We start from the raw sequence: 26,750 nt of genomic DNA, 5'->3' as shown, positions 1-26,750 counted from the left end.
CATATTGTGGGAAACAGAGTTTAAAAGGAGGCCCGAAGAAAGAGAGGTGCTGATTAACTGGAGGAGATACAGTAAGATCAGCAGTTCAGTGAGGATGTGGAAGTCTTTTGTATTTCAGGCCAGAGCATCTCCTGCATCATGTGAGATGCGTAGATTTCGGGGAGGGTCATTTCTAGCCAGGTAAAGGCCTTGTAAGGCAGTGAGAAGACAGCAGAGGCAGAACAGAGAAAGGGTCAGAAGCCACCAGTTCTTGTTCATGACCAGGTTGGAGGTAAGTAACACTCAGTCTGAGGGAAGCGAAGGCGCTGGGCTCAGTGTGCACGGCTGGGCACTGCAGGCAGGGACCTGCTCACTTGGTTCCTGTCAGTCTGGTTCTCAGGACAGTGCTTCTCCGGTCTGCATTCTGCCTTTAGCAAGACTGGTGCACTGAGCATGTTTAAAGAGATGTTTTTAAAGGTGGTGATTTAATGCAGGTGGCCTTTGTATTTCCAGCAACACCTTCACTTTCTGAATTGCTCTTTTTCATTACTCCGGGCAGACTAAAGGGGTTGTCAATACAGCTGTTTCTGCAGCAGTCCAGGCTGTTCGAGGCAGAGGACGAGGTGCTTTAACACGAGGAGCATTTGTTGGAGCAGCTGCTGCTACTGGCTACATAACACCAGGTAAGGCATGACACTGACAGCCAATGAAAAAAGATAAACACAAGAAAATGTTAATGCAATGTTCCCTTTGTGGTTCCCCTTACTTTCCAAAGTGCATGTTGTTCTTTGTGACTCTACGTGTCTGAGGCTTGTAGGTGACATGTGAAGGGAATCTAGACATTGTGTTTACTTGGAAGATTTTTCTAAGAATGAGATGCTGGAGATTCCTTTGTTAAAGCAAATCCAGTAGCTTCCAAAAACTAAAACTTCCATTCCTCATGCTCAGGTTTTTGGATTATAACATGAGCTTAATTGTACCCTTTGGCAGTTCACATGTACTGATAGCACAGCCCTGCTGTTCAGTAGACTTGCTTCCTGGCACAGTCGACAGCACGTCGCCTTCATTGTTCCTGTATGTTCATATGATTATAAATATTAAAACCCAGTAATTCATTTTTAATGGCTGTTAACATTGTTTTTGGAACTGTCTGCCTGCCTGAAGAGTCATTTATGAGACACTTTAACCTGCCAGGGGCATGCTTCTTGCCAGCATGGAATTACTCCAGAAAGAAGTTTAATTTCCCAGTCGCTGGAGTTGTTAAGCTTTTATTGGCCTTGGCCTTCACAGATTATTTCTCTTTATCCCCTGTTTTTCTCAGAAATCTCTTGCTTTCTCTGATGGACGCAAGCATTCCCACCAAAAAAACCCTGTAAAACCTTCATGAACTACCGAGATGCAGTAACCAGGACTTGTGTCACCACTCCTGCTTTCTGTCTCACTCCAGTCATGCTCAGCTCTTTGGGGAAAAAAAGCTGCTGCTGTTTGCCTCTAAGTGTTCAGCTGCCCTTTGTGAAACTTACTGTTAGAAATGGCAGTCAGAATTCACAGGAGCTTTCCTGAGGTGCTGTGGTACCTGCCCTGGGAATCAAGCATTTTCTAATGGAAGCTGAGGAAAATGGCTGTTCCCTGCATTTGACTGCATATGTGGTTTAGGGTATTTTTTTTTATCAGCAAATAGGGGATGTTTGGGTAATGCCAGCTCTCACAGTGCAGACTTGAGGGCTTCAGCTGCAAGACAGTGCTAAGAAAAAGCAATACAGCATTTAACTCTGATGCTGAGGCTTAAGAAGGTCATGGGGAGGAGGTTCATTCTTCAAGCCACAACGCAGAAGGATCTGAGTGTTGTGAGCAATATTTATATGTTTTAGTGTTTGGTTTTTTTTGTGGTCCTGCTTCATGTCCCAGCAGGGGTCCCTCCCTGTGTGTTGGTGTGCAAACACTGATCATCTTCAGGTACTGGAGGACATGAAACCCACCCCTTGTGTGTTTGTGTTGCAGGCTACGGAGCACCGTATGGGTACAGTACAGCCGCACCAGCTTACGGTATGTATAGCCCAGTAATTAACACATTAGAAATGATACAGAATCTGTTGTGGCAGTCCAAATGTGGCAGTCCAAGGAGAAAGTCAAAGAGATTCAAGCTCTTAAACCATGACAACAACAACACTTTTATGCCATAACCTTGTGGTTCTTTTTTGGTTGGAGTAGCTTTTCTGCCTATGCTTTGCCTGATTTGTGGAAGGACTGCTTGTTCTAATTGCCTGTTCCCTTTCATACTGAAATTGAATTGAAGTAGTTCTCCTACTTTTTACAGCCAATCTGTGCTCCATTCAAAGACTACCGAAGGGCCTATTTCAGCATCTCTGTCCTGTATTTATCTAAATGGCATTACAGTAACACTGGCAAAATGTTTGTCCCCAAGTGTAAGTGGCTTGTGGACAAAGCTCCCTTAATGCCGTCAACTCTATGAAGTTTACGTGCATATACCACCCCTGATGCCCCTACAGGCGAAAACACTGCTGCTTGGGACAAGCAGAATGAGTTCTGTGTAGTTTTTACTGTCAGCAATCAGGTCACAAGGAAGCTAGGATGTGGTAACTCACGACAATGCTTTTTACCAGGAACCACAGTGGTATTAGGCTGGCAAAGCACTGGCTTCATCCAGACTCTATCAGAGAGCTATGAGGAAAGGTTTTTCTTAACTCAGCTTCTCCCTCCCCACTGGCTGTTCTTATGCTGGACTAACAATGCACACTTCTAACCGGCCCTTTTGGTTACTTTGAATGAGGTTTATGTGGCAATGGGAGCAAAGCCATTTGGAGTCAGTGATATGTCCTGGCACACGGAGCGAGCCCTTTCCTGTGCAAGGACTAGGGGAAGCCCAGGACGTTTCCAGGCCTGCAGTTTTTCATATGGGAAACTGAGCCTGCAATTTGCTATCAATTTTCTGGCTTTTGTAGCATTTGGAATACTTATTTCTCTCAAATTTGTATAGTTTGGGCAATATCAACTCCCCTGATAGCATTATAAAAGATAAAAATACTTTGAAACGTCAATTTCCTGACTTTCTTTTAGCGGTGTGAGCTATAAACAGTGGAGGAATGCTGCTGCTTTACTGAAGATGTTCACTTTGCTTGTCTAGGACCAGTGGGTCCTACTGCACACCCCTGCAGTGGGAAGGGGAGGGAGAAGAGCCCCAGGGGCTGCACTCACAGTGGGGGATTCTCCCTTCTGAAATGACGTTGAGTTGTAGAACTCCTGCCCTATGGGCTTGGCAAGTGCTGTGACAGAACAGCAACTGACAGCAGGGCTGCCCCACTCAGCGTTCTCTTTTGTGTTGCATTACACAAGGAACAGCTATGTGTTTTCTCAAAGAAAAATGAAAGGAAGTTTAGTTTAGGGCTTACTAAAATGAGTAGGATGATTTAGGACTAAGACAAGGTGTGTCTGCATGTGTGTATTTTTACAAGCAGCGATACAAAGTGATGTAAGAGGAACCCTTTCCCTGCTGAAGAAATGACTGCAATTGTTACCAATTCTCCTTGTAGCTTTTTCCGCCTTTCTCATTCATTCTGTTGTGTGTTTTTTCTCATGATGCCTATTTTGGGAGCTGGATTTTTATCACTTAGCTGTGTATATGTGACATATCACTGACTTCAAAGCATTGTGGAATTGAATGCCCCCATTTTTCACATAAAGAGTTTCTGTTTTTAATGTCTTATGATTGTGATGCAAAGTCCTGGGATAATGCTTTTTGGCTGTAAGGTAAACATGTCTCTCTGCCTTTGTAAGCTGTTGCATGTTGGGAAAATTCACTTTGATCATCTGGTGCTCTGGAATACCTGCTGTTGCTGCTTTGTGATTTCTAAATGGATACATAGGTTAAATACTAGAATTTAAATAGGCAAGATTTAAAAAACCAAACCACCATTTAATTGTGCAGAAGTTTGCGAGGCCACAAGAACTCTCTAATAATCATGAAATCAGGCAGATATTAATCTTTCCAGATTTGCCACTTCAATACAGGAGAGGAAATGCAGAATAATGAAGCAGATGCAGCATTTACTATAGGTGCTTGATTTCTGGCTGACCTACCTGGATGCTTATCAGAACTGCTGAACAGTTTCCCTGAGAGTTTGCTTTTACGCACAGCAGTGCCTGTCTAGATTACCTGCAGTTGTAACTGGCCTGTGATATTAACTTGGAACATAGGAGGAGATAGTAGAGGTTCATTATCGTAACAATTATAAAGCAGGCTTCAAATCCAACTGCACGCTCTGCTTTTGAGAGTACTGCTTACTTTAATATTATCAAACACCAGGACAAAAGCAAAGGTTAAGCTAACCATCTGTTTGAAATAGTGCCAGTGTCAAAGTGTTTCTGTCTGTGGGACTCTGCACCCTAAAACCACATTGACTGACTGATCTGGAAAAGGTTAATGAGAACACAACTGTACGCTCTTATCTGACTTTCTTGGATCACTGAACTTATTTGGAGTCCTCTCCCTTTCTTCTCTCTGTAGGTTTACCCAAGAGAATGGTTCTGTTACCAGTTATGAAATTCCCAACTTATCCTGTTCCCCACTACTCATTCTTTTAGCAAATGGCAGAAGCTAATTCCCATTGATTGAACAACACAGTACAGTACAGAATGTTAGAAGAAAAAAAGCCTTTTTATCCTGTTTTCTTTGAACACATACTTGAGCAAAGTCATTTGTAAAGAAACATCTTTTTCCTACTTTTTGATTTTAACAAAATGCAAATTTAGTTCTCTAAAACTTGAAAAACAATGTTCTGTGAAATGTTACCTCATTTTCAAATAACTTATACCAGCCTTCTGTTATAGGGAAGAACTAGAAGCTTAAATCTTACGTTTTAAATGAAGTATCCGATTATGTAAAATTAAATTTGTGAAGGATGTATAGAATATAAAACACTGATCACAAATAAACTGTTTTGTTGTAACACGAGAGTACTGCCTGTTTCCTCATGCAGTCACACAGATCCAGTTAATGACTGTACTTGTGGTAGGGTTATTAAATGCAGGGCAGAGTTCTTTAAAAAATAACAATAAAATTAAAAACAACCAAACCAAACCCAAACCCACACAACAGCAACTTTTCAGCTAACATTTAACTTTGTAAATATTATGGTGTGTAATAAACTTAGTAAAATATGGGCTAAAATATTGTTTTATCTTATTTTTTATAGTTAAGCATCAGTACCTGAGTTTCCTTTATAATCTTTCAATCAGCAAACTGTAACTGTGATTTCAGGCACAGTCTTAATTATCCGAGAAGGCTTTTCACTTGCACACACTGCAAAACAAGCAAAACAAAGGGAATTAAGCTCAGACTGTCTCTGCATTAGGTCGCATTCTGTGAAATAAGCACTAAACAAAGTTCCCACAGAAGGACTCTTGTATGTAATTCCAGGGACACACAGTTCAGTCCGTATTGCCCAGAGAAAGGACAACAATAATGTTACAATCAGGTTCTTTAGAGCTCAAAAGCTGCTTTTTTTGTCCATTCTTTTCTGTTTTTTAAAAAATAAGAAAAAAAAAATAAGAAAAAGCAAATTGCACTTGTTCTTGTGGCCTTCTTCACTTTACGATTGTCTGCCCACCCTTGATTTTCCATCCACCATTTCTACAGAAAGCATTTTAGATGTCAATCTTGTATTAAAACAAAGGCTTCTCCTTTTCCCCCTTACATTTATAAGAATCTAAAGCAGCAACAAGGTCCCCATGAAAACTTGCTATTTAATTGTCCCAGTTCTTGTTGAGTGCTGCTGTGAAAAGTGACACACTTCAGCCATAGGCCAGTACTTTCTAAGAGTTGGTGCTCAAACTGAAAGACTCCGCTTCCCACCGAGGACTGTGCGTTCCTGTCCAGAATTCCAGGACAGGCCCCAGCTCTGGGCTCTCTCCACCTATTGCAGAGTTGTGCATAAACTCTGTGGGCTCTAACGAGGGATTCGAGTGCTCTTTATTAAGGTATCACCCCACAACATCAGCAGCGTTGTTGGTTGCACTTCTCAGGCCTCGCCCGTTGCTTTTCCGTAGGTTTGCTTTAGTTCATGCACCTTTAAGGAATGCCTTCACACACTGGTCTCTAACAGACGCTGCTGCCGAGGCAGGGGGAGCTTTATATATCAAGAGGGTGTAAGAGCAGTGCTTAAAGCAATGTAAAGTTCCTCCTCCCCTACACCCCCCCGTTAGAGGGAAAGAAATAGTAGAAAAGCCTTAATAAGGGGCGGCTTGCGTAACAAGCTGCTTTTCTGGGAATTAACTGAAGTACTTGTGTTGAGGAACGGGTTTGTATCTGAAATGGGTTTCCTTCTGCCGGAGCTCTCGCTTTCGTTTGGTGTTGGTGGTACTTTAATAAAAAACATAGCTCTATTGGCACGTGGTGGCAGCCGTTGTGCCACCAGCCCCGGGTAGTGCCGACACGGAGCAGGGCCTGGGGGACGCGGTCAAATTGAGCAGTGCTCAGAAATCACCATGTACTTTGCTGGCCTATGGATGAAAGGAAGCCATCACGGAGCAGAAAAAGCATGGCTGATAAGAGCCCATTTTTGTTAATCAAATATTCATTAAAGGAATCTTTCCTCTGCACACATTTTTTTTTTCCCCACCCCTCTTTTGGAGTTCCCCCAATTGGCAACTATTTGTAGTTTCTTTTTTCCTTTTTTTTTAATCCCCAGATTTGTTAAATTTCAAACCAAATCTTCTCTGAACCAATTCTATACAATGAACATTCATCAGCCAAACGACTTGTTCCGATTTCAGAAACAAGGAGGGCGCTATGCTCTTTTCCAACATGATGGCAGTCATTTCCGATGATTTATAGAAGTCATTCTTTATTTTTTTGTCATTTGTTGGGAGTTACTAACCACATTGTAAACTTGCCCCCTTGCTGCATATTTTACATTTCTCTGCTTTACTGAAATATGAATGAGCTGTCAGTTCTTTGTTTAGAAAGTGGTAACCTTGGAAGTGGTAGATGTTTCAATACCTTCAAAGAATTCAAAGTGCCCATTTTACAATGAAAATTCCACTTGCAGCTGAAAGAGCAGAGAAATTTAAATGGAGCTTCAGCTTCAGCCAGTCTCTCGGAAATTAACTTGGAGTTTTTGCTTCTCTGCTCTTCTCCCACTGTAGGTGGTTTTTTCATTGACAGTCCCTATTGCCAGCCTCTCAGCATCGCACCTTTTATTATTCACTTGGGCCCTCAAGATTTCTTCTCTGACTTCTAGAACCATCAGGTTGTGTGGCTCGAAATGGCATTTTGCACATGTCTTAAAAGCAAGAACAAACGTGGCTCGTTTTGAGGTTTCTCAACTTCAGACACGGAATCTGAGCTTTTTTCCTTTTTTTTAAAGTGTTTTTTCTCACTTCTTGAACTTTGTTCCATTTAATGAAAAGCAATACTTACTCCAAGCCACAGTCCTTTCTTTGGGTACATAGCAATAGATGTGTATATACTGCTGGGTATCTTTTTACACTAGAAGGGAAAGACTGGTGTGTCGGGTGGGGGAAAACCAAACACCAAACCAAGAACAGACCTTGCCGAGTGCCTGCTTGAAGCAGAATCCTGCGTTTGCTTTCGCTACTGAAGTACTTCAGAATTTTAATACTACAACTGTATTTGCATGTTTCCTATAAAAATTGCTACAAGGACTTGCAATGGGCACTCTGCAGTAGTGCTTTGTACCATTGCACATGTCAGCAGACATGAAATGTAGCAAAAAGGCAGGAGAAAAAAGCAGAATATATATTTTTTCCAAAATCAAATTAAATGATATATTCTCTCTCTCTCTTCCCCACATCATTAATATGAGGCACAAAAAGGGTAGGCCTGAACATGACTTTCAAATGGATTGCTTTTGTGCCTCTTAAAACAATCACCAAATGATAGGAAAATATAGTATCTGGTGAACAGCCAGTTCAGAAAACTTCTGCTCTAAATTTACTGAGGTTTTTTCCTCTTAAATATTTGTATGTTGATATTTTGGGATTGTGAATCAGCAATAACTGAAAGGTGAATGTTTTTTAAATGGTATTGGAACATCTATATGTTGCAGCTTAAGACTTTTAAGCAGTTTTCAGCAGGTTAATACCACTTTATTCTCATTCTCTCCGGACCTTCATAGCCATATGCACTTGTATAAAATAAGCAGAAATGTAGTGACTGTAAGCTGAGATCGTGATATAAAGGTAAGAGATTTTATTTTCAGCTTAAAGAATATTTTTATTGTGTTTTTCCTAAAAAAATCTCCTATACCTGTGACAATCTTGTATATGGCACGTGTTTATTATGTCTCGTTTAACTAAATGTTTGAACAGGTAATACCTAGGTCTGAATGCCAACTTTGTCTTTTTCAAGGCCACTTCAAATATTCCCATTTCAGTTAGAAAATATTACTTATCACTTTTAAGAAATTGTATGGTTTTTATGAACAGACTGTTCTCCTTCAAGTATTTTTCTCTTGTGTAGCATAAAAAGCTGTATTGATACTGCTGTGTCAGGCACTGCATCCCTTGCATACCTGTGGAAAACACTGGGTAGGTACCAAAGCCACGGCCTGCACTGAATCCGCCCCCTGGTTATAGGTATGTGAAATGAAAATGAGAAGCGGCATGTGTGATACTATCTAACTAACAAGGAGAGAAATTGATTCCCTAAACTGTTAGAGGTAACCTCCAAGTGAAGAATGAAAGACTTTGATGATATCGCAGTTAAAATCTGCAGAGATCAAATGACATTAGGCCAAATTAATCCATGAAGCAGCCAGGTTTGCTTTCCTCCTGTGGGCGCAGTGGGAGGAGAGGAAGGCAGGCGGGCAGTGATTGCACTCGGCATGAATCATTTGCTGAGCCGTGGTTCTAAAGCTAGAAATCAGGATACAGCCATCCATAAATAACTGTGTTCAGTTCTGTAATAAATGTTTTAACAAGTATTTTACTTGGATTAAGATGGGTTTGGATTATGACCTATATGGTGCACACTATATGTGTTTTACAGTAGTTTTAAAATACTATGTTTTTTAATTTGCCTTTATATAACCTTGTGTTATGCAAAGTTGCACAGTGCAGTGCTGCACCACTGCAGTACTTGAAGTTGCTGGAAACAACTTTTTTTTATATAAAAATGGTTTAATAAAAAAGCAAAAGGGAAGGAGTTGGTGATGTTGCATTAGCATTTTAGGGTCTCAGTTCAGAGATGAAAGCATAAGAAACACCTGACTGATCACAGTTTACACTGACAAAACAGGAAAACGCTTGATACGGAATATGTAGTAGTCTATCAGGCCCAAAGCTTGTTGTTTTGCATCAAAATTTAACAGCAAAAATAAACTGTATTTCATTTCAGTATTGAAACATCAGATTCACTAAATAACTGCATGCGTAGGTTATCCATACCTCAGGGTATGTCTGGATAGGTATGTCTGGATAGGATTCATAGGCTGATACAGAAAAGTAGCTGTTAAATATGGTTAGCTTTGCTGCTGTGGGCAGAAACCTGACCTTGCAGGTGGCCCATGCATTGGCACCCATGGGAGCACATCACCATTTGGTTACATTTGCAGGTGCAATTGATGAGCCATCAGAATGTCCTTCCTGCTCCGTGGGGCAGGTTTTCATCTGCTGTTATCTTTAAGGTGCAAAGCTGGGGCTTGGGCTGAAGCTCACTTAAAATTCAGTCCATTCTTCCAGCCTGTCAGCCTAAGCTGTCCTGATTGTGGAGCAGCAGGCTGCTCCGGCTCCTTCAGCAGACAGGAGTTTAGATGCGTCAGGGCAACATTAAGGTGCATTATAATGAACTTCTCTTGAGTATTCCTTTCCTAGCTTAACTGATGTCAGTTTGACAAGCACTGTCCAGTTCAAGGACTGATTAATAAAATGTCTTGCTGACTCTTATTTGATCTGCTTCTTTGTGGCTTGTACTTGGCAGCATAATCCATTTGTATTGGTTCCATCAGAACTGCTTTGACTGTGAATTTCTGTATTTTTCTGTCATTATCCTTTTAACTCTTACCATCCCAAGCATTCCACTCTGCTGCTTTCAAATTCTCACTTTGTTGTATCTTCTCTTTTTCACTGAAAAGATACTAACTTTCGGGTTTTGCAGCCACTTGGAATCAGTGATAAGCTCCTAAGGTGCAGGATTTCCTCGGAACCTGTCTCACTAACAGTGGAACTTGAGCAAAAGATTCCCCTATTGAAGTGTCACGGACGCAGGCTCCGTAAGTGCCAAACAGATTGGCATGAGAGAGAGCAGTTAAATTCTGACAGTAGGTTTTAACCTAACTGCAATAACAGTATATTATCTGATGAGTAATTCGGGTAACATCTGCTTGATCAATATTGCAACAAGCACTGTTTTGCTAAGGCAGAACTAGAACTCCTTTATTTTGCATAATACTTGCAGGTTTCCTTTTTGAAGCCTCCTCACAGGAGCATGGTCTGAAGTGCCTTTTCTGTGAGATTAGAGGTCTGGTTTCTGGCTACTAAGCTCTGGATATACCCAACAGGCAAATATATAAACCTGGTTCCGTATGCTTGGTGCAGCTGCTAGTGTCACTGCTATTTTGAAGCACCTTCTCAGTGAAGCAGAAATGTTATTTTATAGTTTGAATTTCTGGTTCACGTTAAAGAGTTCTGGAAAAGTTCCTTTCAATTAGTACATATATAAATAGGACAGCGGGGAAAGTCTGTGCCTGTACACTGCCCACCTTAACTCTAGTTTTAGCTAACCAGATGATAGCATGTATTTTGGGAGATGGTGTCTGGCACTTAAAGGATGAAAAGAAGCCAGATACTTACAATGAAGAATTGACCTGTTTAATGTGTTGCCTGTACTGGAGGTGAATGGCATTTCCATTGACTTTGGAAGAACAACTGTGAGTTTCAGTGGTCTGTTTGGTTAACACTGAGGACAGTGAGGTTGTTTACACAACAGGGAGATGAAATAGAGCCTGTTCCACTGTTACAATAGCATTTGTTTGCCGTTAGCCATGCTTGCATAGAAACCCAGAATCAGGCAGGTACATGCTTTCCCTTTCTCGCAGTTTGTGTTTCATGGACCACATGTGTGGAAATGTGTGTAGAACCATGTCTGACAGGGTCTGAAGTGCCCCAGCTGGACAGCAGTTCTCTCAGGCCCATCTTCCCACCAGAGAATTTAATCCCAGTTGAGTTCTTACACAGTTGTAGCACTGGTGTGAGAGCAGCATTGGTATTACCCTGCTGTGAGGTCATATATTCTAGAAGCAGTCTTTTCCTTTGTTTTGAAAGCTAGATAGACGTACTGTTTAGAAATTAGCACATGACTTGAGGAGACACCTAGTGCTGTCATACACAGGATACACATCAGCTGGCAGCTGCTCTCCAAAAGTGCACAGCTCTGCAAGGAGTTGGCACCTCCATTTCACCAGCTGCAGGGTCAAAACTCGAGTTTTAAACAGCAGTCTTTACAGATGGGAACCCTGAAGTACTGTGTGCTGCTAACCATACTGCAGCAGTTTCCCCCTGATGGGTGAGTGTCATCTTTCCCGACATGCAACCATGAATTTCAAGAAATAAGGTACTTAATAAAATAGGACTTTAATCTCACTTTGCCCTACGAGATTTCTCCAGGCACGTTCTATCTATGCAAGGTTTTAAGACAACCAGATTGGTTTGGGGAGCTTGGCTAGCTGAAAGCATGGTATGTGATCCTTCCTGCCATCATGCCCTCTCTCTTGCTGTCTTAAGCACACATTCAGGAGCTGGAACATGGTGACCCAATTCCTGGGCATTATGCCAGCTGGATGGAGGAAGGCCAGCCTGTACTCATGAAGGGAATGTGTAACATGCAGCCTCTGTTGCCCAAGCAAATTCTGTTGGACACAGTGCACAATCCAACCCTCACAAAGGCAATTTAGTGCCTGGGTAGGTGGTTCCTAATCTGTCTAATTTGCTGTCATGTAGCCAATGTGAGCTAATGAGATGATTCAGCAATTGTCATGGCTTCCACTTAATGTGCTGTAAACCTGCTGCTGTGACTTCCACTGCAGCTAAATACCTCTGCTTCTGTGAATGCTGTTCTCCTTCCCTGCCTTTCTGATCACCTTCTAGCACCCCAGTAAATAACTGACTGTTTCTAGATTCTTAAAAACCTTTAATCAAAAGCTTCAGAGAAACAAGTTTTCCTACAAATACTTCAACTTACTCATGTGCCAAGGGACTATTTCTACTCATTTACAAAGATCTGTGAAAACTACTCTGGTACCTCTGGAGACTAGGAGTCTTTCTGTCTGAACACTTGCCTTCTGGTAGGAAAAAAAGATTTAAAGTGTGTCTCACTCAATAAAGACTACACCCTCTAGCCACTGAAATAACTTAATTGGGGAAAAGTGCACAAATCTAACATTATTTGAGGTTTTTTTTCTTTCATTGAACTATGGAGAAAAACTTCCCTGACCACAAGTTCCTTTCAGTATTAGGAAATAGAAAATGAAGAGTAGCGTGAAGATTTTTCACAGGGTCTAGGGGAAAAAACAATAAAACCTCCTGTTTGCTGGCTGGTGACTCTGGGACATCAATCTCCTGGCACTTCTAAAACTCTGAGATAGCAATAAATGTGAGCAGCTTTACTAACATACCATCCCTGATCCAGTCCCAGCAATGTCCTGAGAGAGTGTCCCTTGCTTCACTTGTAGTTCTGCATCTGCACTTCTGAGAGCCTGTAGATCATCACAGTCTAGATGTGGGATTCCTGAACATCTCTCCAGAACTGTATAAATGAACAATACAGTATTTCAGTCTTTACTCAGACATAACTGCAGGTTTCCCTCTGCCTCTTTTGCTTTGTAGGCTAAGATAGAATCACTCGGTATTAGAACTGCTCCCATTTAGCTAAATTCTCTGTAGACAGTTGCCCGTTACTTAATCAAGGGAAAAATATGTCCCAGCTTCAGATGAGTTCCAAGTCACAGAAGCAGCTTACAAAACTGGCTACTATTTCCGGTGGCTCTGGGAAACAGCACAAGAACTCTGCTGCAATGGATTCTTTTGGCTACATGGTGAGTTCAGATTGTTGTTCACAGTTGTGAAGCTGACTAAGCCTTCTCTCTGGCATCAAAAGAATGAAAATGAGCTCTCTGCTGGACTCACTGAGGAGTTCTGTTAAGAACAGTTGTACTGTTTTAAAAACCAGTAACTCAGCTAGAATGCTCAGGACACAGACTCTCTTGGGCTTCCTGCTGAATAAATCTACTGAAAAATAAGATGCTTTATTGACTTGTTTAAAGCCAAGCAAAGGGACACTGTAGTTACATCTGCTATCTAAGGTTTATGACATAGCTCACTGGTTTCATTCTTCTGTTATAGCACATCTGCCTGTTCCTCTAGCCTGGGGTCTTCTAGGAGATGGTGCTTTTTCTGCTAGGCCTGTCTGACACTGTGTAGGCAATGCAATGCCTTACTAAAAGTATCTGTGTGAGTTATGTAAGAGAAAAGTTCATCATACTGTACAATTTAAATTCAGTAAAGTGGTTTTTTCCTCCAGTTCCTGTGGCTCCATGAACCATTCAGACCACATGTTTACCTTCACGTTTAAGAGGAGCTGAATGTCCCAAAGTGCTGTCTGGAGATGTGCAGTTCTAAAGCAAATTTCTTATTTTGGATGTTGTTTTATCTTGTATTTGGTGCCTTAACTCTCTACAATCTATGGTTGTATATACTGTGCCACAGGTAGTTTAATAGTTGCGTGCTTTAAAAGAACCCCTCAAGCCTAGTCTACAGGAACTGTGCAAAGACTGAAGCCTTCTCAGTGGGAGAGTTCTCTGCCACATTTAATTAATAATCCATTGATAAACAAGTTGCAAGAACCACAGATTGAGGCTATTTATCTGATTTCCAACTTTAAGGGTTTGTGGCAATAAGATAATTAAAGGTGCAGTGTAAGTAAACACCACCAAAATGTTTTATAGCAAGCCAGAAGTGCATGTTTGTGAAACTCTCTGGACTCTTATCTCTACTAGAACAAATTACACTAGTACTAAAAGGCATTAATTGAATGCAATTGTCTTTCATTCACTGGTACAAGGGAGTTGCAATGAGTAAGAGTTGCAATTAGTTTTTAATTCCAAAACAGCACATGGATTTAAGCCTCATTCCTGCCTCTTACCTGGATCTAGAAGCTCCAGGTGCCTTACGCTGCTTTGCAGTTCACGAGGTGTAGCGCAGCATCTGCCTGAACACACGCCTGTGAACACATCTGGTGCTGGTAGAATGGACTGAGGCAAGAGAGAGAGAGAAAAGAAAACAAATTAAGCTAGAATGCCCTCTCCAGTCTTAAAAGTTGAGCATCAGAGACAGGAAGTTGGAGGGAAAGTTGCACTGCCTTTTCCAAGTCCATTATTAGAGTCTGTGGAAAAAACAGGAGATTTCTGTCTACTGTGGCAAACCAGCAGCCTCAGTACACTAAAAACAGGGGGTGATGGTATTGTTTTTCACTAGTTTATAAGAAATTAGACAAGAGCCCTGAGCTATCTATAGAGGAGGCTCAGAGCTGCAAGTGATGTTGCTACAGGCGATTTTTTTTCTCCTGTTCAGTAAACAAGTCCAGGATGGAAGCTTTTCCAGAGGAGGAAGAGAAATCCTGTGAACAACTTCTATTTCCTGATGCAGCCCTGTCCAAAGCAGGGAGACTGCTCCAGGCAGTGTATGTAGCATGCAACTGAATTTTGGGAGGGAAAGGAATAATAGTAATTTCCTCTAAAGGAGTACTAGTAACTTATTTTTTCTACAATGTCCACAGTATTCTAGACAACTTGGTTTTACACAGAACAGCACAGCAACAAGGGAAAGCAGATACTGCTTCCACAACTACTTGTTGTAATGTACATACTTCAGGTCACCAATACTGATGTAACTAGTTATGACGAAGAAGGTTCATCTTTCCAGGAAAGCATATTTTGACATTCTATCCACTTCTATTTTTAAGCTAGAGGGGAGTTAATTCTAGCACTCATCTGTTTCGAAGGGAGTAGAGCAGAAGGTAAGTTTTAACTTCATACTTTGAAGCTGCTATGAATAAGTTCTTTAACAGTGTTCCATGGGAACAACCTGATGTACTTCTTTATTTTCTTTGTGTTCGTTTCCACATTCTTAGAAAAGCACAAGCTTGTGTAAGCGTAATCAATACAAAGTTACTCAGGGTACTGTGTCATCTCAGCAGTGGACACGAACTGCATCTTAAGTCAACAGGCACATATAAATCAAGCTTAAATTAAGAGGAACAGACCATCTTGGCAGGTTTTGCTTTACTACTGGCACTGTTACTATTTAATGATCTATGCATACGGCAATATGTGTATTGCTGCACTCCCAACAGAACTTGTAGTTCTGTATGGGCATCCTGTAAACTCACAAAGTAAAATGTAGTCAGTGTAGGGGAGAGAGTATTCTTTCGTTATTTTCACAGAGAACTGTTTACAAGCAGACAGAAAGTGATACTGCTCAGAGCAGAAAAATGGTGGGCTGAAGAACATTCAGAGCAGTACAGCTGTTGAAAAGTTAGTGATTCTAACTATATTTTCCTTAGTTATGAAAATTCTGATTTGCTGTACAGATTATTTCCTGTGTTTTCAAACTAGTATCACTGCTTCCCTGCTCAAAATAACAAGATAAAGACCAGTGTAGCTTTCTAGTAACATCTATTGCATGGAAATATACTGGAAGAAAACAAGAGGCTGTACTGCAGAGAGCACATTCAACTACAGAGCCATTCTCTGGGCAATGCTGCATAATTCAAGAGTGGGTAAATCTGCCTTCAGGGACAACACAACACATAACAGATGTTACAAAAAAATCAACACAGAAAAAAGCCTCGAAGCTTTGTCCAGTCATACATTTATTCTTCCCTGAAAAAGGGACAAGTACACTCATATGTGCTTAGTGAGTTATACATCAGACATCACAATGGTCCTTAAGGACACGTTTTAAAGCTAGTCTCCTTTTGGACAGAAAAGGGAGGAAGTTGACTCTGTCTTCCAGTTCCAAAGTGCAGTGTCTTATTTCTCATCCTAACCCTAAATCAATATTTATTGATCATAATGACTAAGCTTTTTAGGTCGAGAAGCTCTCCACAAAGCAATTCTGTTCTCTCAAGCCTCTGCAGGGGCCAGCAACTGGTGCTTAACTACTACTTCCACTCGAGAATGTCACCTGTCCTCCAGGTCTCCCAGAGCCATTCTGGGCCACCTGCACTTCTAAGAGAGCAACGCTGCTGGGGGGGGACTGCCAAAAGCACTGAAACACTACAGCAAAGTCCCAGCAGGCTGTATGCTCTTAAAGTCCTGTCCAGTTCTTACTGACAAAGTTGAGCATGAAACCTGTACTGCCAAATGTACCAGCCCCTTAATAAGAAGGAAATCTATGGGAAGCAGTCTTGGAAGTGGAGATTTTGAGGAAAGGCTGGTATTTTCCAGGTCCAACTCAAATATTTTTCTTTTTTAAATGGTTGAGCTTCCACTCACCAAAAATCACCATCAGTCAAATTAATTAAAACTGTTCCTGCTAATCTGAGCTAAAACATTCCTCTCTGTAACCCAAACCACCACCACCCATCCATCTAAAGAATTCTCAAGCAAAGAATCCTCAGGAGGCAGAGCCCTCCTGAGTCTGCACACTAGGAAGCAGACAAGCAATGTGGCAGTGCAGTATAATGTGACTTTTCTGATGACAGTTAATTCTCAAGACAAGGAAAAGACAGAGGCAGTGCTTTGGGGCAGTGTTTCATGCTCAGCAAGTTTGCGGAGGGAAAGAATGCAATTCTATAAATCACTTGTACTGTATTTCTGTTTCTAGACTTGAATGAATTTCACTTTTCCTTTGTGGGTCAGTGTAGTAAACGTTAAAGAAAAGGTCTATTTTTCTAAATCTCTCTCACCAATAGGGGTCTGACCTGTAGCCAACAGATGGATGTATTTATCCACAGAGGACAGAGTGTTTATTTTTACACTAAGATTGGATATGGCATTGAATAAAAAGAAGTACGACCTTTGAACTATCTAAATCTTAAATACTATGAACAAATTCCACAAATGAGTAATATGGTGGACAATTCCATCTTTCTTCCCAATAAATCTCTCTCTCAAAAGAAGTTACCTAGAATTAAACTTCCAAATGAAGTACCACAGATCCCTGTGGTCTCATTTCAGACTACTTTCAAAATATTTTAAGATTTCTCCCGATTTTTAATGTGTAGAGAACAAAAATGTTTAAACTATTCCCGACTATAAATAAAGCAACTTCAAATAAAGTAATTTGGCAACAACTGTGGCTATTTATAGCATCAAAAATGTAATCAGAACATACAAATTGTCTTAATTTGGTAGCAGTTGAGTGGGAGGAAAAATAACTGCACACTGAGTTTTAAATGGAGCTGTATCTACCCACTAGCCAAAAAAGCCTGCAAATGTAAAGTAAATGGAACGCTCTTTGTACATGAAGTTGCTTCCTCACGTGATGCTGTACCCTGTACACTCGGCTTCATTTGGCTTCTGTGTTGTGGTTTGTATGCCAGCCACTGTTATTAACTGTACACAACACTTAGATCTGCACTGTAATCTTGGTTCATTTGCCACTGATTGTAACCCAATGCTACAGATTTCTCTGTATATAAAACCGTAACCATGTCCCATTTGCTTCCAAGAGCATACAATAAAGGCATCTCTCTGTAAACAGGAATTATGGCCTTATGATTGGTTTGGGGTTTTTTGTTTACAGTGAGGAAACTGGCTTTAAGGTTTTTCAAAGCCTGGGAAGCCAAACCACAGAAGTGCATTTGACTTTAGTCAGGTAATAGGCTCAGTGTAAAGGGGAGACAGGCTTCCTAAGGCTGCGGTTTTATCAGAGATGAGTATTAGCAAAGCGGTGACTCTGAAATGAAAACCTAAAGCACATTTATGCTGTAACAAGCAGAACACATTCCTTCACAAAGGTAGCAGTGAACAGAGTATACAGGAGTGAAACTGTGCAAGGGCTGCTGCGCCCAAGTAACCCTGGGGGTTATCCAGCAGAAGCAGTAACAGAAAAGCCCAGAGAAGGCTGTGCTGAGACAGCCAGGAGGCAAGTTTTACTTCAGAATGAAAACTGGGCATTTCCCAGGATATAGCCAGTTAGAAAAAAATGTATGTCTATTTTCTTAAAACATAAATTACATATATTAAGAACGAGCAAGGTTCTCTCACAAACTTTTCTCCTCTCCTGCCCTCTCATTTCACTGTATCTCCTAAACATTAAATTCCTGTGGTCCTAGTTTGCCCACTGAGGTCTGAAGCAAATCTGAGCTATTTCCTTGTCAGGAGCCGTGAGGGCAGGAGTTGTAGATACCATGGAATTGCATGGCTGTTGTTGTTTGGTTGAGGCTGCAACTCATGGTAAGATTTACTGGAATATACAAGTATGTCCAGCTGCCTGGACTTACAGAACACAGTTTTACTCTAAAAGGGAAGACAGAGCAGTCATTTTTATCATATGATCTTACCTCTTCTTTGAAGTGTTTTTCTGGTCTTTAATTCATCATTTCAAGTCTAAGTGCAGAGGTCATTAATCAAATTCAGAGGAGATCAACCTTGAGGAAGGATTAAAAACTGTTGTGAGCTAACTAAAGTTGAGACTGCTCTTAATAAAATGAGATATATGGAACCCCACAGCTTAGCATATACAATAACTGGAATAAGACAATGAGAGACTTTTGCACTCAGCAAAACAGTGTGCAGCCAGCTGAGTCTGCTGTTGTACAGCAAACAAGTCAGTTGTGAAGTAAGAGCTATTGAAGGACCATTATACCAAAACCATCATTTAAAAGTCAGAGCCTCATCAAATATTTAGCAAGTAAGATCCATAAAGGCCTGAATACAGTCAGTTAAGAAAACATCATTAACGCTTGGCTGTAACAGAGGTCAGTTTTGCCTTGTGTATCAGCCTAATATCATACCTATGTACATGCTTAATGTTAGCGAGCTTATTAAGAGGTCATTCAGAAAGCTACCTCAGGATTATCATCTCGGAGGTGCTGAGAAGGCTGACAGCTCTTCAGCATAGCCTGGCAACTGCTGGTCAGTGACAGCTAGTGAAATGAGCTGGGTCCACTCCAGGAGCTGGCTGACATTCTGTGGCCTCACAGGAATGAGACAAGGGGTAGAATAAAGGAGTGGTGCATGGGAGGAGTAACACAATACCAAGTCTAGACTGATAAAGGAGGTTGGCATGTCCTTTTCACTGCCTGACATCTCCTACTTAGTTTTATTCCTTTCCTGCTGTAGCTAACCTAAACTTGCCCAAGCACTTATGCAGTGTCTTGCCTGGGAGAAGAGGGAAGCTGCCACGTGTGGCCCCTTGTACTCACTATTGTTACCACCTCTCCCCTCACTCCCTCCAAACCACCAAACAATTCCTAGTTCTGTCTACTTTTTCTCAGCGTACTGCAGCATCTCTCACTATCAACCTGCAGATGAATGCAGGCAGTGGAATCTGCAACAGAAAGCTCACCGTTTCCAAGCCCTTCCCAACACTGCTTGACCACCCCAGCCCCCATCTCTTGCTGGCACAGCACTGAAGGGATCCATGCAAAAGGAGTCATCTGCTTAAGAAGCAGGATGCCCAGTTCATCTTGCTGCAATCAACATTACCTTGAAAAGGTTTATTTGTTTAGAGAGGAAGCAGGAAAAAAATAATTTACTCACTGATGTCCATGAAACTAACAAGCAGCCTGTCACTTCCACATGCAAAGAACTGCTGCATCTCCAAACTTGCCCAAAAAAATCAGAGAACTGGCTCTAGTCTCACTTTACAATAAACACACAATACCAAACAATGGAAATTCCATGTCCTACTTTCTCTTAATTTCAGCAGCCTGATTTATCTAGATATCAGTTCCTTTTTCTCATGAATAAACAACAGATCCCAAATGCAAGGTTTTGTAACAGACATTTGGGACACTGAGGGCGGACAAAAGCTCCTACTTACTCAAAAGCACACTTCTGGCCTGTGTACAGCAAGAAATAAACCTTCCCTCACACTGGTCTACTTTGATGCTGGTCTGTTCTAAGAGACTTGCAAAATGGTAAGGAAAAGCAGTTAACGCAGAGTGCAAGTAGAGGTCTACTTTCAAAAGAAAAGTAGGATACTTAACAGCATCTCAAACAAGGACATCTATGTTCCCCAGGCTCACAGACACCTTCCACAAGAGTTAGAGATGGTTGATGATTCCAGGCTTTCTTGCAAAAAAACTAAATCAGAAGCACTCATGTCAGCATTTAGGTTTGTGAACACTTAGATGCATGACAGACCAAACCACATCCGACTTGCCACAGGACTGCTAACTGGGCGACAACTATTAGTTAAAGACTTCAGCATGGGATCAATTCCCATTGTTCCACAAAGAGCAAATCTGAAGCCAGATTACAAAACTGACCACTGGATGCCAGCTATGGTGATGCAAATCTCACCCTCAGAGTGAGTCCCACACACTACTGCACTTTCCTGCAGTCCCCGCATCAAGCACCTAGTCTCCCCAACATGAGAGGAATCTCCATCTCTCTTGCACAACTCCCTGCTGGCACTTTACGCTTACTTGAGCATTACCTCTCCTTACAGGGCAAGCCTTCAATAAACCAGAACTGTCCCCTCTGCTAAGCTAGCACAAGTTCTTCATGAACAGCACCCCTCTTTCTGCAAGAATAGAAGCGTCACCTCTCTTAACTGCTCACAACATAATGCTGACTTCAGTTGTTCGCTGCAGGATTGAGTTCCAGCAAGTCAGCTAGAAATAATTCTCTTTCCTATTTGCTAAGCTGTAAATTTTCCTTCCCTTTTGTGACCCCAATCCTTGGTACACTCAACTGGAAGAAACTCGAGCTGTTAACGCTTTCAGGGCCTTCAATTCATCTTCACTTTGGGCTATATATTTCAGCATATGTATTTGTAAAGCCTGTGTGTACTCGTTGCAGTAATACAAAAAGGCCCTTTTTGCTCCAGGCACAAACACAGGGCAAAAATCTAGAAAGGCCTTTGGATCTCAAAAAAAGGGTCACATAGCCCAGCACAAATAACACTTCCCTCTCACCCTCTGCTTAGGTGCCAATAGATACCAAAGACGGGATCTGCTGCTTGCAGGCATTTTCTGACTCAGCCCTGCTGGTTAGGATTTAGTCAGAGAGATTTAAAAAAAAAAAAATCTGAGTAACTTCTGATTACAGTAGAAGAGGGAAGGCTGAAACAGGGCAAGATGGCAAACTATAGTCCAGTAAATCAAATCAGGTTGCCCTGCAAAGCAGTTCCACCCGAACTCCTTTACTGACACTACGGGTCTTGAGGAAGCAACAAGATTTCTGCATACAGCACACAGTAAGCATGTGGACAGGGGTTTGCATCGCACAGGTCAGTTATCCTGGTTTTGACAAATATGCTGTTACATGTTGAAGATGCGCAACTTCTGTCTGCAGCCTGGGAACTGCAGAGGTCTGTGGGTGCCTTAGTTTAAGGTGTGAATAAATAAACCTGAAAGACAAAAATGAGACCAAATCCCAGTGATTGGAGGAAGGGTGAGGAGAGCTTTCTCCATCTTCTATTAATACAGTTATTGCAAAAACTTTCCTTATGCTGGTTAAGATTCAAGCCTTAAATCTCCAGAAAATTAAGCCAAATTGCAAGAAACTGCTCCAAACTGACTTTGAGGGCTCCAGTTCTATGTGGTCTAAGAAAGGTGCTCTTGCAGAGCAAGCCAAGAGCCAGTTTGCAGGCCTCAACCACCAGACCTCATCCCGGTCAATTCCATTTCATCCTGGCAACAGCACAGGCAGAGCCCTGCTTGCACTCTGCCTGGCTGAAGGGTGAGATCCTTCCGACACAACAGCTTAGTACTTGAGTTGGAAGCTATAAACCGTTCCAGTGATGCCATGGTTACAAAAAAAAAAGTCTGTCCCTCACAGCTCTGGCTGACCTGTACAGGAAGAGCAGTATCACAGATTCCTTGTCATTAGTCCAATTCTTTGTTCTGTAAACTCTGTTCTACATATAGCAGAGGGTAAAAACCACAAAGCTCCTTAAGGGAGGCATCTGGTTTACAGCATCCGATAGAAGCACAACAGAACTGGTCCTCCAAGACCGTGCTGCATGTCCGAGCAGCTATCTCAGGATATTTTACACTCTATTTAATTTCTCACCTTGCTTGCTATGTACAAAAGGCACATGGACTATTCAGGGTTGTCTGGGATGATGAACTGGCTTATTTTAATACTGGAACAAATTAAAAATTACACAGCCAATGCAAAAGACAACTCCCTCCCTTGCAAAAATAACTAAATTAAAACCCCCAAAGAAACCAGTAAGGCCAATCAAGCACATCTCGGATCAGAAACATGCAGCAGTGTCAGGTGAAAGATGATGAATAAACTAAATTCAAGTACGTTAAATTATTCTCACTGATAACAAATGAATGAAGCCTTGGACATAATTTAGAACTTCCCAGTTACGCTACTTTTACTGCCCTCCTCACTCTGTCCCAACCACAGAAGCAGCACCTGGAACTGACCTTCAGCGATCAGAGCAGGCTTTGTGCTGCTCGTGGATTCTAAAAACAGCCAATTACTGTAATGCTGAGACTGAAGGCACCCAGGAGCTCCACAGTTTGCTCTTCGTGTCTGTGCTAGCAGCACACATCTCATCCATAATTCATAGGTCTGGCACAGGCTTCCAGAGCCCCTCTGGCATGCTGGGTTTTCTACCCTACCATGCAAAAAACACCTTAGGGAGACACACAGTCATCTCTTAGAAATGCCACCCCTTCCCCGCCATAGTGGATGAGATCTTGTTCCACAAATGATTCTCAGTGGGACTATGCAGCAGTTCCACCATGCCCTGGGTAGGTGAAGAGCTCAGATACACACTACTCTGTATGCAACAAGCCTTCATCCTCCTCCTCTTTCCCATCCATTCACAAGTATTAAATTACCATAAAACCCTTTCTTTAAACTAGCATAAGCCTTCAGGGCACAGAAGCCATTAAGCCACTTCCCTCTTTTCTTGTCAGCCAAGAACAGTGCCAAAACCACAGTGGTTTTCTGTGGTATTCTTAAAAGAACTGATAAAACCTCTCTGCTCACATCATGAAAGCTGATAGTGGCACAGCACGCAGTCTCATGTCAGCAAGTATTTTACTACCTTTTCTCAGGCACAAAAATTGAATGGAATCTGCACAGCAGTGGGATAAACTGGCCAGACAGATTAGAAAAACCTCATCAGGAGCCATTCTAGTGTCACCTCCCAAAATTCATTTATGACTGTGGCTCCAAGGCTACCCTTTACCCTGGATCACACAGGCACCTCTATGCATTAACAGATGCTCACAGCAGGGAGTTTAAACACACAGCTTTGATGTATTCATGGTACACTCTAACTGTACACCCTGAGGGCTTCTGCTCATATCTGGTAGCCTGCAAATCTCATCACTTCTGCACCTTCTGGAGTCTGAGAGTCCAGAGGGGCTGTGATTCCATCTGAAGCACTGCAGAACCTTCCTAAAAATCATTACTTTCGTCACACAGGCTATTGATCATGGTGAACCTCTGTAACATCATAACTAGAAGAGTGTGCTCACTTCTATAAAACAACCTGTACTCTGAACAGTCATCCCCTCCAGAGACAGCGATGTATAGATTTAAGCTGCACAGTGAAGGCCCATAAGGTGAGACCGTGATATCACAAGCAACCAACCACACCTTGCTTGTTCTTCTGCTTCTTCGAGTCACCACGCCTCCAACTGTAACTCAAGTCAATAAAGCTGGTAAACACCACTTTTGCCCTAACATTTTAAGTAACACAAAGTTTTCATATCCTGAGAAACTTTTCACTATTATGTGATAAACTTTTGCTATAAAGTTTGCTTCATAGCTTCACAGCTCATATCTCAACCAGTATCAGAAAAGCAAGAGAGTAAGTCAAAGAAAGACTTATCAGTACTCTAAACCAAGTTCAAGATATATTATAAAAACATCCCATAGATTTACTTCCAGCATGCTTCAATTTTACTACACATGCTTCAATTTTACTACACTTCCTCCTAGCAGATCTTTTTTGTTCAAGAACATAACACAACTTTCAGAAGACTCGTAAGAGAATTATATGGAATGTTCTAGTCTGGTAACTACTTGTTTTAGCAGTTTTATTGCTGGTCTGAACTAACCACTGCTCAATTTGTAAGAAGAAAATTGTAAGATACTACCAAGTGCTCTGCTGGCAAGCCAGTGCAAGCCATTATTCTGCAAGCCCACGGCAACTGGCACCCGAAGGCAAACACCTCTGATGTCAGTGCTGCAGCGCCAAGACAGCATCAATCCAGAATGCTGGTATATGCTCCTCTTTCTTCCATCCCAAAGCAAGGGAAAATCGTAAACACAAAATAAACTGTGAGGCATATCTGGAAGACACATTTAGTTCATTGTGTCACGTGTCACCTACATCTAGTTCAGAGTACTTTTTAGGACAGAGTTTATGGCACACCCTTCTCTTAGAAAAAGCTCAATCAGCAATAGTTTATCCCCAAAAAACTCCCACTCAGCGTCTTTTCTACATCACCTACCTACAGAAGATCAAGCTCATGACAGTTACCACAAAACCTTTTCATTACAAAACGTGAAAAGCAGCATTAAAGCACCAGAGTTATCTACAGCAAAAGGAAGAGTTGTAAGAATAGTGCTACAGGATGTCTTTACTGCAAAACCGTTTTAAGATGCTCCAGTTAATCCTACTGGACTAAGTAGAGCCTAAGTGTACATTAAAACTTTACTGCTCTGCCCCCACTGTTGCAGACTAAGGATTTGACTCCAGAGCAAATGACCATCAGGCTGGCTGCAGACCTGCCCCTCTCACGTGAGCACTGGTACACCCAGGTGGATCTTGTCACCAGAAGCCAGTGGGAATGTTCATCTGGGAGAGGACTGACCTCTTAGTGCAGTCTGATCGTTGTATCAGTTCTACAACACTGTAAATCTGCACCTAATATAACACAACACACTCATCAGAGTGTGCTTTTTAGCAAAACTGAAGGCTTAGGCCTTGCAGAGTTAATCACTAGACAAGCAGAAACACAGCAAACATTCAAGTGTCCTAAGGCAAAAAATACCAAATTAAAGTACAACATGCACCTGCATGAAATGTACCTGCAAGTGTTTTCTTTCTTTACCTCCACTCTAGCATATGTAGAATTAATATGACATGCCAAGCAGACTCAATAATACATGTAGTAAGACAGTAGAAAGAGAAATATCTTGAAATCTGCATTTCTGGCTGGATGCTATTTGGCATCCTGACAGATTCTGTCTTTATTAATTCATTGCTTGAATTACCTAATTGCTAAATTTTATTAGAATAAATTTTAGCTCTCTAAAAGTATAGAGAACACTTAATTTAACATTAAAAGATCATTCAACAAAGATGATTTCTGTTAAGAACCCTGCTATTTAACATTGCTCTTTAGACATCTTGCAGGATCCAGGACTTTTACAGTGCCATCTGCAGCAATTCCATCTATGCCAATTTAGGCCAAACTCTGTAATGGAATTACTCAATCAAAAATACAAGATAGATATTTCACAAAATTGGTTAGAAAACTGCTCCTGCCGCTCTCAGGGGGAGGCCACATAACTCATCATCTCCTCATTATCTTCAGGAACAGAAATCTGAGAAGTTCTATTCACAACAGTTTTTACCCTATATAAATACATTTGTATGCATTACACCTGTAAACACATAAGCTATAGTCATTTTTTTCCTATGTCCAGTAGCTCCATTAGCACACAAATAGCTTCCTTTTACATATCTACACAAGCATTACACCTCAGTGATTCTAAGATTTATGGAAGCAGATTTTGTTTCATTACTGGAGCTTCTTGTACCTCCAGCATCAGAATACAACCAACGTTCAGCAGAGCCTATCGCAGGGCAGAGAAAGGCACAGACTGCCCTAACCTGCTCAGCAGTCAGTGATGTGATCGGCCTCTTGTTGTGCAGGGTCTCCACGGGGGGAACAGTACAAGGCAGTCACTCATCACATTATAGGTCAAACTGTTCAAGCACACAGTGCTTTATTAGTCCTCACATACTATTTCAAAGCTTTCCACTCAGGAAGTCTCAATTCACTTCAGCAAAGCTGGCGCAAGAAGGGAACAAACCTATCTGCATCTCTAACAAGCTGGCATGAAAATTACCCCCCAGAATAACAGGTACTGACGCTACACAGGAGGAGCACTTGCCACCTTCCTCAACCTGAGGGGCCTACACTGTTGTCTCCAAAGGGCAAAAGAGGCTATTTAAATGCCACAGAAATTGACAGGAAATGTACATCTTCTCCACAAAGGCAACGCACTACCAAGTTCAGCAGAGGTTCTCCTCATTATCAACCTCCAGCAGTTAACATTTTCTTCTAAACACTTTAGCGCTCTCCAGACAGCAGCACACGGCAGTGCAGATGCCCGCTGAGGGGATCCCACACAGTCACCATGAGGAGACCACCACACTGAAACCCTCTGCACCCCTCCAGACGCAGAACCAGGGGTGGCTCAGCAGCCCTGGGCAGGCTGCTCCGGCGCCACCCGTGTGCCCACACGCAGCCTTCCCTCTCGCCACCGACACCTCACAGCTCCTTCCCCCCGGCGCAGCGCCCTCACCGTAGCGCGGTGCCTCGTCTTCCACGAAGCTTCCAGCACACAAGATGG

At 41.8% G+C, this 26,750-nt stretch overlaps 1 protein-coding gene and 2 long non-coding RNA genes across 17 annotated transcripts in view; 1 reads left to right on the top strand and 2 right to left on the bottom strand.

The window, feature by feature from the left end:
- Positions 1–5,439, bottom strand: part of LOC115617110 — a 47,203-nt gene extending 41,764 nt beyond the window's left edge. The window contains exon 1 of the long non-coding RNA XR_003994497.1: positions 5,207–5,439. This is a non-coding gene — a long non-coding RNA (uncharacterized LOC115617110). The remainder of the gene's footprint in view (positions 1–5,206) is intronic.
- Positions 1–23,831, top strand: part of STRBP (spermatid perinuclear RNA binding protein) — a 72,388-nt gene extending 48,557 nt beyond the window's left edge. For 7 of the 15 annotated variants that reach the window (XM_030507250.1, XM_030507251.1, XM_030507242.1 and 4 more), the window contains 3 exons: positions 539–662; positions 1,981–2,025; positions 4,505–5,167. In XM_030507250.1, coding sequence (XP_030363110.1) covers positions 539–662; positions 1,981–2,025; positions 4,505–4,581 — 246 coding nt within the window. In that variant the 3' untranslated portion in view covers positions 4,582–5,167. Of the gene's footprint in view, positions 1–538; positions 663–1,980; positions 5,168–8,135; positions 17,722–23,582 lie in introns of those variants that run through there. The other 8 variants (XM_030507240.1, XM_030507237.1, XM_030507238.1 and 5 more) reach the window with 4 other exon arrangements.
- Positions 12,678–26,750, bottom strand: LOC115617109. Its single transcript, XR_003994496.1, has 4 exons — positions 26,703–26,750; positions 18,521–18,607; positions 14,156–14,264; positions 12,678–12,760 (listed from the first exon to the last, which is right to left on the bottom strand). It is a non-coding gene; the product is annotated as an uncharacterized LOC115617109 (long non-coding RNA).

Source organism: Strigops habroptila, chromosome 15, assembly GCF_004027225.2.
Source record: "Strigops habroptila isolate Jane chromosome 15, bStrHab1.2.pri, whole genome shotgun sequence".
NCBI lineage: Eukaryota > Metazoa > Chordata > Aves > Psittaciformes > Psittacidae > Strigops > Strigops habroptila.
This window is presented reverse-complemented; position numbering and strand designations above follow the sequence as displayed.